This window comes from Rhagoletis pomonella, unplaced genomic scaffold (assembly GCF_013731165.1).
Source record: "Rhagoletis pomonella isolate Grant_MI unplaced genomic scaffold, Rhpom_1.0 Rhpom_scaffold_00011, whole genome shotgun sequence".
Taxonomy (NCBI): Eukaryota; Metazoa; Arthropoda; class Insecta; order Diptera; family Tephritidae; genus Rhagoletis; species Rhagoletis pomonella.
Window position 1 is genome coordinate 30,957,997 of NW_023458565.1, and position 19,188 is coordinate 30,977,184.

The 19,188-nt window shown below is 35.2% G+C and overlaps 1 protein-coding gene across 1 annotated transcript in view; it reads right to left on the bottom strand.

The window, feature by feature from the left end:
* Positions 1 to 18,005, bottom strand: part of LOC118746943 (kin of IRRE-like protein 3) — a 74,882-nt gene extending 56,877 nt beyond the window's left edge. Inside the window, exons 1-3 of the mRNA XM_036480935.1 lie at positions 17,784 to 18,005; positions 12,496 to 12,706; positions 11,592 to 11,719 (exon numbers count right to left, since the gene is read on the bottom strand). Coding sequence (XP_036336828.1) covers positions 11,592 to 11,719; positions 12,496 to 12,706; positions 17,784 to 18,005 — 561 coding nt within the window. The remainder of the gene's footprint in view (positions 1 to 11,591; positions 11,720 to 12,495; positions 12,707 to 17,783) is intronic.
* Between the last annotated feature and the right edge of the window lie 1,183 nt (positions 18,006 to 19,188).

Genomic DNA, 19,188 nt, shown 5'->3' on the forward strand with positions numbered 1-19,188 from the left:
ACAAGCAAACTCATGTTGACCTAGTCCGCTATACGCGTAACCCTCAGTAGTGCTTCTATCAACACTATTCTCATCAATCAACTACTTATCTCATGTAATTTGCCACTCAAATCAAATTTTCGCTATCATTACCCACATCACAAAAATACACTTAACAATTTGAAAAGTATTACACTAAGTGAGAGCAAAATAGGAGGCAAAAAATAAGGACCAAGTTTCAAAACTATACAATCAAATACAAAGTATACTTAGATTATCGTAATACTACGTTATTATTATTTCTATAGTTTTCAACGCAAGTTTGTGCACATACGAATAAAAACTAACATACTACACTTACATAAGCATAGTACCTACATACCTATACATACATGCTGGTATATGTGTACGCAAATTCATACGCCTTCTCCGCTGCTCTTGTCACTAAAACTACGTCGGTTTTCATAATGAGGCAATTGGCTTGACAACTTTTAACATTTCCAACATAAATTATAATGCAAATATGAATTTTATGCCAACGAACCGCTTTTAAGTGCTGACGAAAGTCATAGCACAGCAGCCCACTTTTTAGCCCATTGCTTTAGCTCACTGAAATTTTCGTGCTTTTCATGGAGGCGTTAACTTCCTGCTGTTTTGGTTTTCTTTGTTTGCCTTTTTTTTCTGGAATATTAACTAGTTCACTCAACTTTTGCCTTGTTTTTCGATTGTTATAATGATTTTGATTTCGATTTGGTAACATTTACCAACCAACCCACTGACTGCTCTACAAACTCCAGAACACTTCCGCCTTTAGCATTTGCTTCACCGCATTTCATGAATAGGCCGCCGCGCGGCGCTGACTGTCAAGGCTCTTCCGCTTGCTTTGACGGCACTCCCATTTTCCTAGCACTTCCTGTTCGTGTTTCTTTCATTTGTTTAGTCTTCGCTGGTTCTAGTGGTACAATTGATTTTCACTGATTGCATATAGTGGAGCCTCCCCTTTTTTGCCCTCTTTACATTTCATTCAGTTCTTATTGCTTGCCGTAGCGGCTATAGCTTGCCTTTGATGGCGATTAGAAAACAAGATTAGACAGCATTCTTTGCGGCTGGCTTTGAGTGGCACATAAGTGGCTTTTGCCATCACTTGTCGGTAACTAGTGGTGGTACACTCATACACAAACATAAACACTCTCGATTGTACAACATTACGCCTACTCAAATACAGAGGCATGCATACATACACACTAGGGCGCCACACTGTGGTGAAATATGAAAAAGAACTGTAAGAATCTTTTTAGCGTCAGAAAAAGTTTCCACCTTAGCCACTTTCAGACATCTGAAATCTCCTAGAAATACGATTTAACTCCAATAGAGCTTGCCTTTGCGTCTGTCTAAGCCACATCGAAAATTGAATTTCACTCAGTTAAAACGAAAAAGTTGCAATGGCCGAGTGGCATGGCACACGCGTGTTATTCGGGAGAACCGAGTTCGAGTGCATGAGCAGCGTAAGTTTTTTTTTCTTTGATTAACATTTTTTTAAAAAGTTTTATTTTATTATTGTTTTAAAAGGAAAAATATATTTCTTCTGTTTCATTTAATTGTTATGAACTTATTTTTTCTTATTCTAATGAATTTTTTTGCTTTTTTTAGCTTAATTATCTTCTAGTTCTTAAATTTTATTGCTTAAAATGGAAAAAATATTTATTTAAATTTTATTTAATTTTTAGAATTTCATTTTATTTATATTTTCTTTTGTTTATTTAATTTCGTTTTCTCTCTTCAATTTCATTTTCTTATAATTTTTCTATTTTATTGTTTTAAAAAGAGAATATGTTTTGTTTTGTTTCATTTGACTTTAGGGACTGCTCTCCTTTTTTTGATTATTTTGTTTTCTTTTTTGGTTTAATTATACCCGAGCGCACTTGTGCACAAGGGTATATTAATTTTGTTCACATAACGGTTGTTTGTAACAGGCAAAACGAATCGAGATAGATATAGACAAATGTATACATAAATGATCAGAATGAAAAGAGAAATCGATTAAGCGGTGACTGTCTGTCCGTCCGTCCGTCTGTGCACACGATAACTCGAGTAAAAATTTAGATATCTTAACGAAACTTGGTACGTGAACTTCTTTTGGGCGTGGGACGGATGGTATTGAAAATGGGCGAAATCGGATAATAACCACGCCTACCTCCCATATAACGGTAATTTTAAGAAATACGAAAACTGCGATATTTTAGTAACTACTGAAGATAATCCACTCAAAATTGATACTTACAATCAGTTTCAGACGGAAAACATGAATATTGAAAATTTTTGGAAAATGGGCGTAGCCACGCCCACTTATGGTTACATGTGTATATCTTGGTAACCGCTGCACCAGCTTCTTCCAAACTTGGCACAGTTGTTGGTCCTGGTACAGCATACCAACTGGCCGATTTTTCGAATTTCTAAAATCGGACAATAACCACGCCCACATCCCATATAACGGTAATTTCGGGAAATACAAAATCTTCGATAAATCAGTAAATATTGAAGCTAATTTATTCAAAATTGATGATTGCAACAATTCTTTACCAAGAAATACGTTTATGATAAAATTTTGGAAAATGGGCGTAGCACCGCCCACTTGTGATTACATATATGTATCTCGCTAACCGTTCTAGCAATTTGCACCAAGCTCGGTATGGTTATTGTGCAAACCGTTGAAAATTGTTGAAATCGGACTAAAATTGAGGCCGCATTTCTTATAACGGTAAATTTCGGTAAATATGCTTGAAATTTCAATATTTCGAAATTTAAGGACGCTAATTTACTTAAAATCTATACACCCCGGCTTATCATGTAGCGGTAGCTTTCGGAAAGGTGGAAAACATATATTTAATACTTGCGCCGGGTATTTAATGTTCGGCTCCGCCCGAACTTAGACTTTCTTACTTGTTTTCCTTTAATATTTAGATTTTATTGTTTAAAAAATAACAACACTTTTTTAATTTTGTTTAGGCCACTGGCAAATTTATTTTGTCTGTTTCTTCTTTTCCAACTTGTTGCGATAATTTCATTTTTTATTTGTATAATTTACTGATTTAAAAAGAAAAATATATTTGTTATACCCGAGCGCACTTGTGCACAAGGGTATATTAATTTTGTTCACATAACGGTTGTTTGTAACAGCCAAAACGAATCGAGATAGATATAGACAAATGTATACATAAATGATCAGGATGAAAAAAGAAATCGATTAAGCCATGTCTGCCTGTCCGTCCGTCTGTCCGTCTGTCCGTCTGTCCGTGTACACGATAACTCGAGCAAAAATTGAGATATCTCAACGAAATTTAGTATATTGGTTTCCCCTAATCCAAGGTAGGTTGGTATTGAAAATGGGCGAAATCGGACTTTAACCACGCCCACTTCCCATATAACGGTAATTTCCAGAAATACGAAAACTGCGATATTTTAGTAACTACTGAAGATAATTCACTCAAAATTGATATTTACAGTAATTTTTAAACGAAAAATAAGAATATTATACATTTTTGGAAAATGGGCGTAGCCACGCCCACTTATGGTTACATGTGTATATCTTAGGAACCGCTGCACCAATTTCTTTCAAACATGGCATAGTTGTTGGCCTTCGCACAGCATACCAAATGACCGAAAATTTTTAAAATCGGACAATAACCACGCCCACATCCCATATAACGGCAATTTTCGGAAATACGAAAACTGCGATATTTTAGTAACTACTGAAGATTATTCACTCAAAATTGATATTTACAACAACTTTTAGACGAAAAATAAGAATATTATAAATTTTTGGAAAGTGGGCGTAGCCACGCCCACTTATGGTTACATGTGTATATCTTCGTAACCGCTGCACCAATTTTTTCCAAACTTGGCACAGTTGTTGGCCTTGGTACACCATACCAAATGGCCGAAAATCTTTTAATTCGGACAATAACCACGCCCACATCCCATATAACGGTAATTTAGAGAAATACAAAATCTTCGATAAATCAGTACATATTGAAGCTAATTTATTCAAAATTGATGCTTGCAACAATTCTTTACCAAGAAATACGTTTATGGTAAAATTTTGGAAAATGGGCGTGGCACCGCCCACTTATGATCACATATATGTATATCGGTAGCCGTTCTACCAATTTGTACCAAACTCGGTGTGGTTATTGTACTTGCCACGTGTAAGCAAAACGGTGAAAATTATTGAAATCGGACTAAAATAACGGCCGATTCTCATATAACGGTAAATTTCAGAAATGCTTGAAACTTTAATATTTCGAAATTGAAGGACGCTAATTTACTCAAAATTGATACACCCCGGCTTACCATCTAGCGATAGGTTTTGGAAAGGTGAAGAAACATATATTTAATACTTGCGCCGGGTATTTAATGTTCGGCTCCGCCCGAACTTAGACTTTCTTACTTGTTTTCATTAATTTTCAGCATCTTATTTATTATTTTTAATATATTTTATTTGTTTTTTAATTGAATTTTCTTTCAATTTTTATTTTTAGGTTTTATTTTAGAAAGAAATCTTTTTATATTTTTATTTTTATTTAACTTTTAAGTTCTACTTTCTGTTTTGTATTACTTTTTCCTAATTACATTTTTAAGAAAAGAAAAATATATATATAAATATATATTTATATTTTTAATTTCATTTCATTTTTTAAAATGTTTTTATTTACTTTTTCTATATTTTTATTTTACATATTTTTTGAATTTACTTTTCTTTTATTTTATCATTTTATTTATTTGTTTTAATTGTCTTGATAAAAAAAAATATTTTTTTTAAATTTAAATTAATTTAAAAAAAAGTGATTGGAAAAAGGTGAAAAGCATAACGCTAAGATCTCCTCGTTAGCAGATCTTTTAGCTTGTCTTTCGAACAGGGCCGGCCTTAGAAGCAAGGACGCCCGGGGCGTAAATGGAACGAGGCGCCCTTGGATAATAATGTTTATCACCTCGGTTTCTTTGTTTTATAGGATAATAAATTTACTGCAAAAAAGTCGAAATTTATGAGCTTTTTATTTTTTTTTATAATCAAAATTTGCAAATCCCGACTAAATATGAGTTTAAGAAAAAAATTTGTATTGCTATTTGATATTTGATACGTATCTATATGATATCGCCTAAAAAACAATACGGTGTATTCATAATGAAAATAAAGTCGACACTAATGTTAGTTGGAGCTTTTTGACATAATTTTCAGCAGAATATCTGCCGCCCACCTCGCTCTGAACTAAATCCGGCCCTGCTTTCGAAAGACAGTAAAGAGCTTTTAAGATAGTTGCCAGAATTGACAATTCTCTTACGAAAGACTATGGTGAGTTCAAAGACATTTGCCAGAATTGCAAATTGTAAGTATTTTTTGGCTCTTCATCCGCGTCAGCTTACTGTCTATTATTTACTACCTTTAGTTATTTAGTATCCAGTTTCGGTTGCTATCTTTAAGGGTATTTCATTTCTCTTAAAATAACACTGATCGGTCTTGCCTGGACTTACATTCAATCTCAACTTCTTGGACCAGTGATCGATTTCTATGTACGTTCACTCGGATTTTTCGTTCATCGATGTTCGAAATGATCTTAGAAGATACTTAACAAAATGTGTAGTTATAAAATTAACTATTTTGCATGAAGCGTGAGTCATCTTAATACAAATGAGTATTTAAGTAGCTACTTATATACACATATACTATATGGTTTATAAGTTCATACCGATTTGTATGCGAGATAGAATTGATGCGTGCGTTTTGTTTGCTTTGCTTACCACCACGACAATGTGACTTGTTGTGGTTTTAATTTGTTTCTTTTGTCGATTTTATTGTTGCTAAATTATGTGTCAACGTTTTTTGCCTCCTTTTCTGCTACTTGGTATCCTTGCAAGTTTCCGTGCTTGTCTGCTAAGAGTTTTCTTCTGCTCTAGCATAGCTTTATTGTTGCTATTGTCGTTTATTTGGTAAATATGCTGTTAGCTTTTACGTTGCTAGCACTTCCCATCACATCCTTTCAAAGCCGATAACAAAGTTTATTGTGGTGCCACCAACCTCGCCACAGCAGACACCCATCGCCGCCTTTTCGGCTCCACCCAACTAGTTTGCTTTGAAAATATGTATGTATGTATGTGTGCTTGAAATTCTTAAAGGAACTTTGTTTCTGCGAAACTAATAATCTCGTCGGCAAAGTTTATAAGCATTAAATTTGTTTGACGATTAAGTTGAAGCTTTTTGTGCCGTTAAAGCTTAAGTAGTACGGTTAGTTGGTAAGTAGTACGAAACATGAGAGGAAATAAGAATTAAAACAAATTCATGTATAACCGCTACAAATAACTATTTACTCACAAATCGTATGCCAAAAAACACAAAAAAGGGGAATTAGCGAATATTTGTCATTGTTTTGTTGCAAAGTTGTTCTAATGTCCCAGTTTAATTGGGTCTAATAAGGCAAGTCAAGAGTTTTCTGTAATTAATTGGGCCAACATTAATTTGAAATCTGCGAAGAAAAGCAGCAAAATTTGCCATTCCTGGTCGAAGTATTCGAATTGATAAATTTCGCGCATGGCATATAATGACTTTTTCCAATTGACTTTCTAAGTCGAATGTGGCAAATTTAAATTTATGACTGCCATTAAGTCAGCAAGAGTTAAGAACTTCCAGCCTCCAAGGCAAATGCATGTGAATTTATTATATTAAGCTGTTAATTTCAGCAAGTTACGTGTTGCATAATAATAATTCTTCACTATTAATTAACAAAAGAATGAGAGATCATTTATCCTTTACATCGGCCCAAACTCCTAATTCTCCTATTTTTCTTGTTCTTCTTGTTCTTCTTCTTCTTCTGTATAAGCGCTGTATCGGCCTAAACCATTTGGCTGAGTTCAATAAACCACTAAAGCCTTTTTCTGAGCCTTCCATTAGTGAGAATTAAGACAGAACGTATATAGCCGATTCACTGATTTAGACAGAACAACAGTGAAATAGTTTTGTTCGGGTTTCCTTTTATTTTTTAAGTAATTTTCAGCAGTGAAGCAGCTACATATGAAAGCACTACGTGCAAACCCGGTTTAATGAATTCTAAAAATCCGATTTACACAGCGTTCGATAAATAAAGGTTTAAAAAACCGCTTAAAAATATTCAAACAAACCGGTTGAAACCGGTTTAAAAAGACCGAGTAAATCATCCTGGCACCTACGCCGTAATGAGGAGATGTTTTGCCCGGTGAAGTCGACCAGCCTCCGCGCGTTATCGGGCGTGTCGTCGTGAAGGCCGAATTCTCCCACGGTGGCCCAAAAATCCCTGTCCATCCTGGAATTAAAATCACCAAGCAATATTTTGATATCGTTTCGGATGCAAAGCTCTCTGGGTAGGGCCTCAAACGAAATGTTGAAGAATCTCGCTTTGAAGAGTATTAAGGCGTGATCTTCGTGACCTTTTCCACCACATATGCAAACCCGAATTTACGCGCCGTTACATGGCAGCTGTAGTAAGTGTCGCAAATTCCGATGTGTTCCCTACCTTTTCCATTGCATCACATTTCTAAGATGGTGATTATATCAGTCTTATTCTCCCCGAGGACATCAATCAGCTGGGCAGCGGCATCACTTCGTCAACTCCAAACGTCAAATGGCTTTTGTGAGAAGCTCTTTCGAAACATAAGTATGCCACGGGGTGACAGCTATTACAACCAATTTTTTTTTGTTATTCCGTCCAGAAATCGATTGTAGTTCCTATCGGCTCCTACCACTCCGCTACGGCGGCCGCATATGTCAAATTTTTATCCGTGACTGGAAATTTTGCACTGCACACAATGCTATACTAATTAGGCTTCCTAACTTTCTTCAGTTCGTAATTGATTCTCTACTGAAACTGAGTCAGTCAATGCCTTTTTTTCAGCTTCGTGCAAACAAAAAATGTTAAAAATATATTTTTTGTTGTGTCCTTTTTCAACCGCAACGTCGCCAGGGAGCTGTGCCAAGATTCTGTTAATTATTTTATTTAATCAAATTTATGAACTTCTTGATTTATGTAAGTATATTATCCAATTATCCCTCCAAAGCAACCAGAGAATTTTGTACAAGCAGCTGCTAAATGAAAAAATTTAGAAAAAATTGTTCACACCGACCGCGCTCTACACGGCTAACGTAAGGTTGGAAAACACGCCTTCAACGCTAATTAGATTAGCTAAATGCAAAACGAAGATTGTCGCTTTCACGAAACTCATAAATTTGGTTAGTAAACGCAAGATGCTATCCATTGAAAATGAAGCAAAACTCCATCCAACTCCTCCAAGGCCAAATGTCATTTAGCGCTGTTAATTATACGCAAATATTTATTTGAAAACAATATGAAAAAGCTTAGACTGAGAACCCTCTAAAACGAACAAAAATACAAAAAAAATATGAAACTAAAGTGAAAATATGGCATACCAAAAACACCAAAAAAAAAGAGAGAAAACGGAATGAAAACAAAACAGGATAAAGGGACACACAAGTGGCGCACTCATGCCACTGTAAATATTAATTAAAATTTGAAGGAAGCAGGAAGTTCTGCGTTACTGGGAGTGATGCTGGTAACAAACAAGTCGGCACTTTATAAAAAATAAAATAACATTAAACAGAATACGTTAAAAAAGGGAGTGGCTACGCGTTGGCGTGAAATGCGGAAAAATAGAAAAAGAAAAAGGGCATAAAATACTAGGAAAATGCTTAGGTTTTTATGCTCATCGTCAACGTCCACGTCCACTCAACAAAGTCAAAATGTTCTGCGCGCACTGAACTCAACGACAAATTACGCTGCTAATGAGAGGGGTATCAACGCAGGGGTCGTACGACATAGCATAGCAGATTTAAGGAGTTGTTTGTTTGACCAGCTTAGAAAAACCGGGTTAAGGATATGCTAGCGCGTATTCTGGCAAAATTTTCAACATCCTTATAAATAAACAAAAACGCTTAAGCGCTGGCCGCCAACTTTACAAGTCAGTAAAGGGGTAAATTACAATTAATGTAGAACAAGAAGACAAAAGAAAAAAAATATGAATGCAAACGAAATATTGTCAGGCGTGCGTTGCTGAGCAATTTACAAGTTTAGCATTTCAAGTATACATAGTGGCATAAAGACTAAACTGAAGTCTTTGGAAAATAAAATTCAAACAGAGAAACAAATATGGCGTACTTCTGCAGAATAACTAATGCCAAACATACGAATTCAGAGTAAAGTAAAGTAAATTCCAAAGGTTGGCAAGTCGCTGGTCACGTGCTGTATCATTTAAGTTTTTAATGCCGAATAAATTATAAAATTCGAATTCATTACTATTTATTTTTGTACGAAGCAGAAAAAAAATTACGAATTAGGGTACGTACACACAGAAAGTGGTAAGGCAGAGCGAATCGCAGCTACTGCTGTTCACACTGAACGAGGCGAAGCGCAGCTTTCCGAATAATGTGAGCTACAAAATTACCACAAAAATTCACTTTAATGAAAATCGGCTAAAAGATTTGCTGAAAAATACATTCTCTTGTCCTCTCTGCTTTGCTTTCAGCTCCAAAACGCTTTTCAAGAATCTTGCTGTGTGAACACTTTCCACATAGTCTTACGGATTTTTTAATAGCCCCGGATTGTGATAACTACATCCCGAAAATCGCGGGATCGTAAAAAGAGAAAAAAACTAACATCCCTAGCTAGTATATGTCAAATGTATACAGCAAGAGTATTTGGTTCGAAAATGTTTGCAGAACGCCCTATCTCAGAATTTGGTTCAAAAATGCCCTAACTCAATTAAAATGTTTTGAGATAGGGCTGGCAGTATTTTATTCAAATTAATAAATGAATCCCAAATTACCTCAAATGAATGGCTAACTGTACTGGGTACAAATATTGTACTTGAAAATTATTGAAACTGCAAATTGAGTACAATCATTTCTGAATACCGTTAACTGTAAATAAAACTCAGTACTTTTTAAGTCTATTCGAAATTTAATACTGGGTACTTTTAATCGATCCTGAGTATATGTATCAAGCGATTATTGGAACAGAGTATTTTTGAGTACTCTCGAGTTCTTTTATGAGTACTGAGTTCTTTGGAGTACTCAGTATCGATACTTTTAAAAATCGGATGCTGTCGATCCCTTTGACAGTCGGGTTCTGAGTAATTTTGGTATCCGTACTGCCCAACACTAAATTTTTGTATGAAATAGGGGCAGCAAATAATGTTACTCATACGCCGTGTCGTGCATACTCTCCATGTTAGAGCTTGACTTTTTTTTCATTCGCAATGCAAACTTTAAATGCAAATATCTCGGGAAAATGATCGGATATAGAAAAATATTATACAGATCCTTAATCTGCGACACAAACTTAAGTCTACAAGTCTCGTAATTTTTTGTGCCATTTTAGCATTCCTAAAATGTAAATGTAATTGGAAATTCGTTAAAGAAAAATAATAAAAAAATTCAGTGGAGCGGCACATATTTAGTACCGGGTCCGGCTTTCGCTTGTCCACTGCGACCTCTGACGTGCTCTATTGTGGGGGCCTTTCACCCTATATGAGAATCCATTTAATGTAGTGCATAGTTATCCCAGAAGTCCCAGGAGCTTTTTATTATAAATATGAACTTTGAAATTTCTTTTTTTAATACTCGTGACTTAAAAAAATATTTTACAATAAATTGAATGGCTTTACAAAAAGTAATATCTGGCTTGGGCCTGTTCTGGTCGCATTTGCATAACCTGCACTGGTCCTTTTTGGTATATAAAGCAAGTAAATATGTTAATATGTATCGGCGAAATCTCTGATCATTTCAGAGTGCTCTAAAATTAATTTTCAGTCAGAAAGAAGTAATGAAAACTTTACTACATCATGACTGACCTCTTTAGAAGTTGATTTTGACTTTACACAAGGCGCACGCAGACATGGTGGCAAGACCAAGCCTGCTAACAAACACACACTAACATAAGTAAGTAAATATCTATGTATACCCTACAAGACAGCTGAGTATCATATGAGTACTCATATTATCATTACTCCTAATCACAAAAGTGCTTATCAAAGTCCTCATTTTCGTTCAGGCCATGGGAAAAATTTGAGTACTTTCCCCTCAATATTGTCATCAGAAAGTCCTCAGTACTAATAGTCAAACTACTCATTTATGCCGTACTACAAAAACAAAAGTGTAAATGTGTGAGAGTTTTTGCCTAAAGTGCTCAGCAATGTCTTGTAGGGTATGTATATCAAAATATTTCACTTAACCCTATTTCACTTGTTGTTAGTGGATCACACAAATATATGCATGGAGCGCATTATGGCTTCCACAAAGAGTTCACTAAAGCACTCACTTCATTTAATCCAATTTTTTGAAATTACTTAACCAAAACTGTCGCCAAATTTAATATATCCTATCATTATGGCGACCATAATGTCAACAATAACATTCACACAAGCTACAAGTACAGTTAAAGAAGGAAATTATCGCTAAAAGCACGAATATAAATATAAGAATGTAAGTATCTATGTTTGCATATAGGCAAATACATATGTACGTACGCTGGCACTCGCCAACCACACAAAATTTAACAGTAAATTTTAATTACCTCCTCGTGATGATACCAGAAAATGTAGGCCGGCGGCTCGGGGCTGAATTTCACTGTGCATGTAAGATTTATGGTGCTGCCTTTGTCGACATGAAGGTCAGGCCCGCCAAGGATGGTCGCTGTTGGCACTGTACGTTGGTTGATAAGCAAACACACACACGCACACACAAAAACGCGAGCAATGAGCGAAGTATAAAAGCAGTAAGTAATAAATGCACGCACAACCACACGCAGTTGAAGAAGTTGAAGAATGTATGGCAATGAAGGAAGCGGCGCCGGTTGATGAGCAGAATAAATGACCGGCGTTCGTTGGTTGGGTTATTTTTGGTAAGTTGCGGGCGGATTGGTTGTTTGGTTGACCGGCAGTGACACAAAAGCGTGAACGCGGATGACACATAAAAAAAGAGGAGACAAAATTACAAACACATACATATAGATATACATATACACATTTAATACGCGTAGTAGTATGTATGCATGTGGCTAGTCTATGTACTTTTATGCGCGCCCACTTAAAAGTTTGCGTAGTGAATGTGGCAAGTAAAACAGTTTTCGTGTGTAATTTATGCATAAAAGGAAGGAGAAGTTGTGATGAAATGAAATGATTGTCAAATAAATATAAAGTTGAGGAAGTAAAACTAGCTTTTGATGGCTGCACGTATAGAGTGTTAAAGGGAAAATGTGCGCGGAATGACAGATAAGATGGCGTATAGTGGGAAGTATGGAAGCGCACTTCATCTATTACATCATAGTACGAATATATGGTTGTCGTATGTGTGTGTATATATATGTTCATACATACATACCTACTACGTATGCGTGAGTGCATGCAGTTTAATGACAATGAATGCGAATCAAAACAGCTGCAGCCACCTCACTACCCCTCAACCGCATCTCTACTCACCCACAACGTTGAGCCGCACAAAGTAGCTGCGTACTGGCTGCGTGGATATTTGACATTCATACATCCCGGCATCACGCCTTTGTGCCCATTTTATTTGTAACGTCCAGTCATCGGTGTCCTGGTGATGTGTCGCCTGGAAGCGCTGATCGGATGTGTATGTATATGCACCAACGGTGAGTATGTGTATGTCGCGATGGCGTATCCACGACACCTATAAACAAGTGAAATAACATAAAGGATTTATTGAGAGAAATGTAAGCGGCACAAGCGGCTGGTATATGTATGGTTTGCTTATGTGTGTATATTTGTTTGTAGTTGTGCTCATGAATTCTTATAAATTGCACTATTTTACTTTTACGGCATATGAAAAAATATTGCACACACAAATATGCGTGTCTGTGCGTTGCAAGTACGAGTAAATAAATAACAATAAAACGTGGCACAGTTTAAATGAATATTTCCCATTAAATGAAGTTATACACATAGCATGTCGTTTAACGAAACTCTATTTGATTTCCTGATTACATACAAAGCAAAGCGAGTGGAATGGAGGTACACAAGTGAAATTGAAACCTCTCTTACTTTTTGGATATTGCAAATATTTTGAATGTAAAAGCATGGGCTATTTATAAATAAAAATTCATAAAAGTCTTCATAAACCGTAACAGTTCCACTTTTATTAAAAAAAATTGCGCTTTAACAATTATTTTTTGACTTTTATTTAATTACTCTTTAAATAACCGCTATTCCTGACTTTTATTTTATAAATCGAAAATAACAATTATTTTTGACTTTTAACTAAATAATCTGCAAACAACAGTTTTTTTTTTATTTTTAAATTATATGTCTTAGATAACAGTTATCGAAGGCTTTATTCTTTAAAAGTCATAAACAAAAATCAGTCACTGACCTTTATTTTTTAAATCATATTTATAAAAGTCATTTGTGGAAATCGAAGTAAACTTTTGTGTCCCAAATTGGGACTCCTAATACCTTTTTAACTGCGAAAAATATTAATGAATTTTATACGAATGATTTAAAAAATGGGAATGCTATCAGAATTGGTTTGCGGCTAATGACACTCCGCTGCCCACATGTGGTCGAGAGACGCTCATTTCACCGCCACCCTGTTGCCTATCTGGCCGACCTAAGTGAAGCAGGCATTCACGAATTCTCGAGCCTTCTGAATCAAACCAAGTAGTTCGACTTCTGGGTGAACGGACGGATTCGAATTCGAGCTTTCAATTGGTATAACAACGGCCCCACTGGGTCTAAGTGTGCCTCTCTCCTACGTTGAATGAAGGCAGCCACTTCAATCTAACCTAACCTAAGACTGTTCACAGAAGATGCAATAATAGTAAACCTCAACGTTTGGTTCAGAAAAAAAAAGTTTTGCGAGCCATTCTAAACTGCATTGCATATTTACCCAGAATCGTATTATATTTACTCGTGTTTAAAAAAATTCCATTAATTGCCCAAAGGCATGTAAAATTTTTATTTTATTTTTTAATAAGTTTTTGCAAAAAGTATGTATGCAACTACACAGTTTGAATTATTCGCTCAATTGCTTTTAATAATTAGATTTAGAAAATTACATTACTTGTAGTTCCCCTACCCCCCTCGCCACAAGCGAACACATGCTACTGCATATCTGTAAATACCCAAAAATTTCATTTGCGCTCTTCAGCCCATGGCATAATCAATGCCAAATGTCACTTACGTATCAGTTGGATCTTGTTTTGTTCTTTTTAACAGCATCACTGCCGCCGTTTTTGGCTGACCTACGCTCAACTCATTCGCACTCTCGCTTGCGCTGCATGCAAGGCGCTAGCAATTACATTTCGTAGATACTTACTCGGAATGCGTATGCCACATTAAAACTGAGACAATTTGAAAATGTGCCAAGAATTTCAAGTATCTTTTTTCACCTTGTGTAATAACAAAAAAAAAAAAAAAAACGAAGGGAAACCAAACGAAAAACGGCAATGCATGGCGCTTCACTCTCGTCCTTTACATTGACGCAGCTGTGCAAAAATGTGTAGCAAGCAGTAATGTAATGCGAAATTGTAATTTTCGGCTGCACAATGACAAAAAAAAATTAAAAAAAATCCAGCATAGAAGAATAAAATTTTTGCTATTATCTTTTTTCCTGCGTGCTCACATGCGCTTGTACTTTAATTGCTGGTAAGGAAAATATTTTCTTTTTCAATTGAACGCTTTCTGCTGGTGTCGTTGCTAAACATGATTTTTTTCTGCTCATCGTCTGCACTCTTCTCTCCGTATTAAAATCCATGCAAACATTAAATATTTTTTCTCTTCAATGCACTGCTTGGCAAAATTATTTGTTATTCCTTTTTTCTTGTAATTTTCGGTTCTCTGCTTTTTCTGCTGTTTAACGTCACTAGCATTCATCTGCTGTATTTCCTGCTCAACCTTTTGCCTTTTTTCTTGAACTTTCGATAACATGCTCATGCATGTACTTTTACTTATTGTACGGCGTCATTAATGTCAGCTAGCGTGTGTGGTTCACGCTTTACCAACACATTGGTATTTGTGGTAACTATGCTAGATGGCAAAACGCCGGAAAGTAGACAACGCTGTGTTGTCATGAAAACCATGCATGTGTGCGTGTGTATAACGTTAAGAATTCTAGCCCAGTGATAAAAAGTTAGGACTGCATCAAAGGGATCTAACTGTGAGCTATGCATTTTTATTGCCTCCGAGAAACGATTGCAAAGTGAAAGTATGAAAGAGCGAGAGAGAGCTACGATGAAGTCAGAAGCAACTCGCGGTATTTAAACGTGTATTCTACTAAAAACCTCTCCCAACAATGGATTGTGCACTGGGTTGAAGACCCACCACGAAAAAAAACCATTTATAATGAAGGGCCACAAATACCTAGGCAGATAATCTCTCCCGAGACTGACGGCCCAAGCTTTTGTAATAAGATCTACGAATATGCGCCGGGAATGCTAGGGTCCTCCGTAAGGAAGGTAATTCTCTGTCTAACGGCATCAATCCGCTGTGTGCACTAATATTCGCGAGATAAGCATTCTTAGAGCGACCACAGAGCGCACGGCGAAAGCCGAGCCGAGCGTAAAAATGAAGAATGCTAGAAAAAAGCTTTAAAACTGGATGCATGCCAAATTGTACAGACACCGCACAGTGGAAACTAATCGAAGCTAAGAGTAAAGCGGATAAATGTGAGAGTTTGTAATGGATTCTCAGCAGCAGCGCTTGGTGAAAAATGTTCTTCACCTTACGAAAACATTTCTTTAGCCCCTTCAGGATCAAGCGAAACATGTTTTCCAATAAGTTACCCCACTTCTAGGGATATTGTATAAATTTTAGTTATTTAATTGCTCATGTTTTATTATGTGCCGGAGTTCTACTTATCTTTTTGCCATAGTTTTTACGGAAAATATTGAAGAAAAAAGAACCACCAAACAATTTTTTTTTTATTGTAAAGAAATTTTTAGGGTTTCGGGAGAAATACTTTTATAAGAAAACAGATATATTTCAATATTATAACAAACTTACGATATATTAAAAAAAATTCCAGAGAAAAAAATTCTCACCATATTTTTAAAAATTTTATAGATTAAACAAAAAATGGAAAACATTATCCCCGGAAAATATTGTTTGGGAAAAAAATTTTTTTTTCGGACTTTTTTAGGGAAAAGAAAATAAATTTATTTAGATAAAAATGGTTTTTAAGTATTTTAGGAAAAAATAATTTTTAAGTAAAATATTTCTTGAAGAAGAAAATTATTTAAACAAAATCGTAACTTACAAAACATTAGATGAAATAAAGAAATATTTTTTGAAGAATTTGTGTTTTTGGGAAAAATCATTTTGTTTGGGAAAACAAATTTTATTCGGTAAAATGATATCATTTTAATTAATTGTAATTTTAGTAGTAATATTTTTTGAGACATAGCTTTTTATATGATTTATTAAAAAAAAAGTCATATTTTAAGAATTTCAGAAAAAATATTTGTTTTAGAAAAAAATTTAAAACTTTGCAAAATTATAGAAGAAAAAGGTAAAAAAGAATTATTGGGGAATAAATGTCCTTATGCGTAAAGAAACCATAAAATTGCTTAAAATTTTTTGGAAAAACAGTGATTTGTTAAACTTGGAATTTGCTTTTGATTGTTTCTTTTTACATCCGACTATCTTTATTTAGCCCTCAGTTAATCCAACATTTCAATTTAAAAACTTTTTCTACCTAAAATCCAGCATTAAAACCACTAACAAATTCACCCTGGTTATGGATCTTTTGAGAGAACTAACTATTTTATCTATACCCCTGCTTGCATGATTCCGAAGAAGATAGAGTGGCGAATTTTATTAATCTTTTAATGGCATGGACATAAGTAGGCCTCCATGGATGGACCACTGCCGAGCAAGGGCGCACACGAATACATAGAAGTATAAAACTACGTAGAAAAATTAAAGTAATTAACTATTTCTATAAGAAATCCACATTTCCGCAACCATGAACCATGCAGTTTTGCATAAAATGAGAATACAAAAATGTTGAAGAATTATTTTTTTATTTGAACTTATCTCATTCCATGGCCGGTGTCGCGGTGAGCTCGTGCAAGGAAAAAATCGAAATGATGCCAAAATTGAAAACGGTGGATGCTACGCTTATGAGATGCCCTTGCTGAAACGTGTCGCAATTACACTATAACACCATGCCACATTCCATGTTGCAACTACGGCTATGTGCAAAAATTAGTACCCAGCAAACCAATAATTTCAATTGCAGTTGCAGTAGGAAAGATAGAACTATTTTTTTTATAGAACTGGATATTTTAATTAGAGAATATTGAGTGCACACATTTTGTTAAACGTGTGGTCGAGCTACGCCTCAAAGAGGGCAAACGAAAGAATATAGAATTTGAAAGAGTTCAAATACTTTTTAATATGTAGACCCAAGAACCCTTCAAAAATTGCTTGAAAATAAATAAACCAATAGGTATATGAGGTTATGTGACCCTTTCGAATGGTTAAAAATATTTGAATTTTTTTTATCATTTATCTATCAAATATTGTTGGCATGTTGGGTATTGACCTCCGTAGCTGAACGGCTAGAAACCATCAGCCTCAGCGTATTTGTATTTGAATTTCAGAGCGAGTATGTAACTAACTATGCAAGTATGTGTGTAACTGAAATCACTTTATATGTACTTATGTACTTTATGTTGAGTTGCTTTTTAACGCGTGCGTGTGTGTGTGTGTTAGTGTGCATCACGTTATGCATACGCGTAAGTACTCACCGTTTTGTTGCCCAAATTGCGTACGCGACAACTCAAATATGCCGATTTGCCCATTAGTGCGGTGACATTGCGCGGCGTTGACGGATCAAAGTACGGTTCTATCCACTTCGGATGTACATAGCCAACTGTGGTGGCTGGATATTGTGTTGTACTCATGGTTAGTATATGCTCATCTAGCGAATTATAACCCTCCAAGGGACCTTGTACGCCACCATTTGTCATATCTGCTGTGGCGATAAGGAAAAAGAAGAAGAAGTAAAAGTATTAAATTAAAATTTTGAGTTATTGTGGGATGTGATTACTTTACAAATACGTACATATATTTTCTCTTAGTTTTCAGAAGTAAATTTATTTATACAACTATATATTTCGAAATACATACAAACTACCTTAGCTATTGTTTCACAAAATGCGCTTGTGTAGAATCAAGATATAGGTAGCTACAATATATTAAGCTATATCTTTTCAAATATATTAAAAAAAAAATATAGGTTGGAAATTACTTCCCTAATTTGCAGGTCAACTCTGAGTGGAGTTAGCGTTATACAAATGTTTGTCCTAGGCGAGTCCTAAAAACAGCCAAAATTTAAATTTCTTCCTAAAGTTTTATATGGTTGAAAGTATATTTTTAAGCACTAAACCATCTTCTAACATATTTTCAACCGAAGCAAAAAAATTACATCGACTTGAAAGATCTATTTTGACGGGACTAAATATTGATGTACTAGACATTATTGTTACTCATACGCCATGGCATGCGAGTAGGCTGGGAAGATAGTAATGAAGTGCATTCGATTTGGTGTTGTGTTTTGTAATAATGCACACAAATTAAATATCAGCATCCCCACCTTGATTACTTACGTGACAGCCTAAGTCACTTGCATGCCAGGGCATATACAATTGGACCAATGGTTTTTCAAATTTTTTTTTTATCCATTCCAAAATACTTCTAAAAAAATACTGCGTGTGCATTTCTGTCTTGAAAAGGCTTCTCACCAAAAACCATCTAACTTTCGAAATCGAATTTAAGCTGTTAGTGCCTCCTCGAGTAGAAGTTAGGCTAAATTCGTTGCTGGCTGTGTAAGCGCCAAATGAGGATATTTTTTTTTTACCCAAAAGGTATCTAAATAATATCACTGTAGGAACGCTAAAATGACACAAAAACGCCGAAATACGTAAACTTAATTATGGATCGTATATAACGGATCTGTTTGCCGTTTTTCTAGAAAAGGTCACTTTCCCAAGAAATTTTCATTTTGAGTTTGCATTGCAAATAAACAAAGTTCAAACTTTAACATAAATAAATAATATAAAAAAAAAACTTTTTAATATACAACGCTTTTATAAATGGACTAAAGAGTAGAAAATAATATTTCTCAGTCCCATAGAATTTGTTTTGATAACT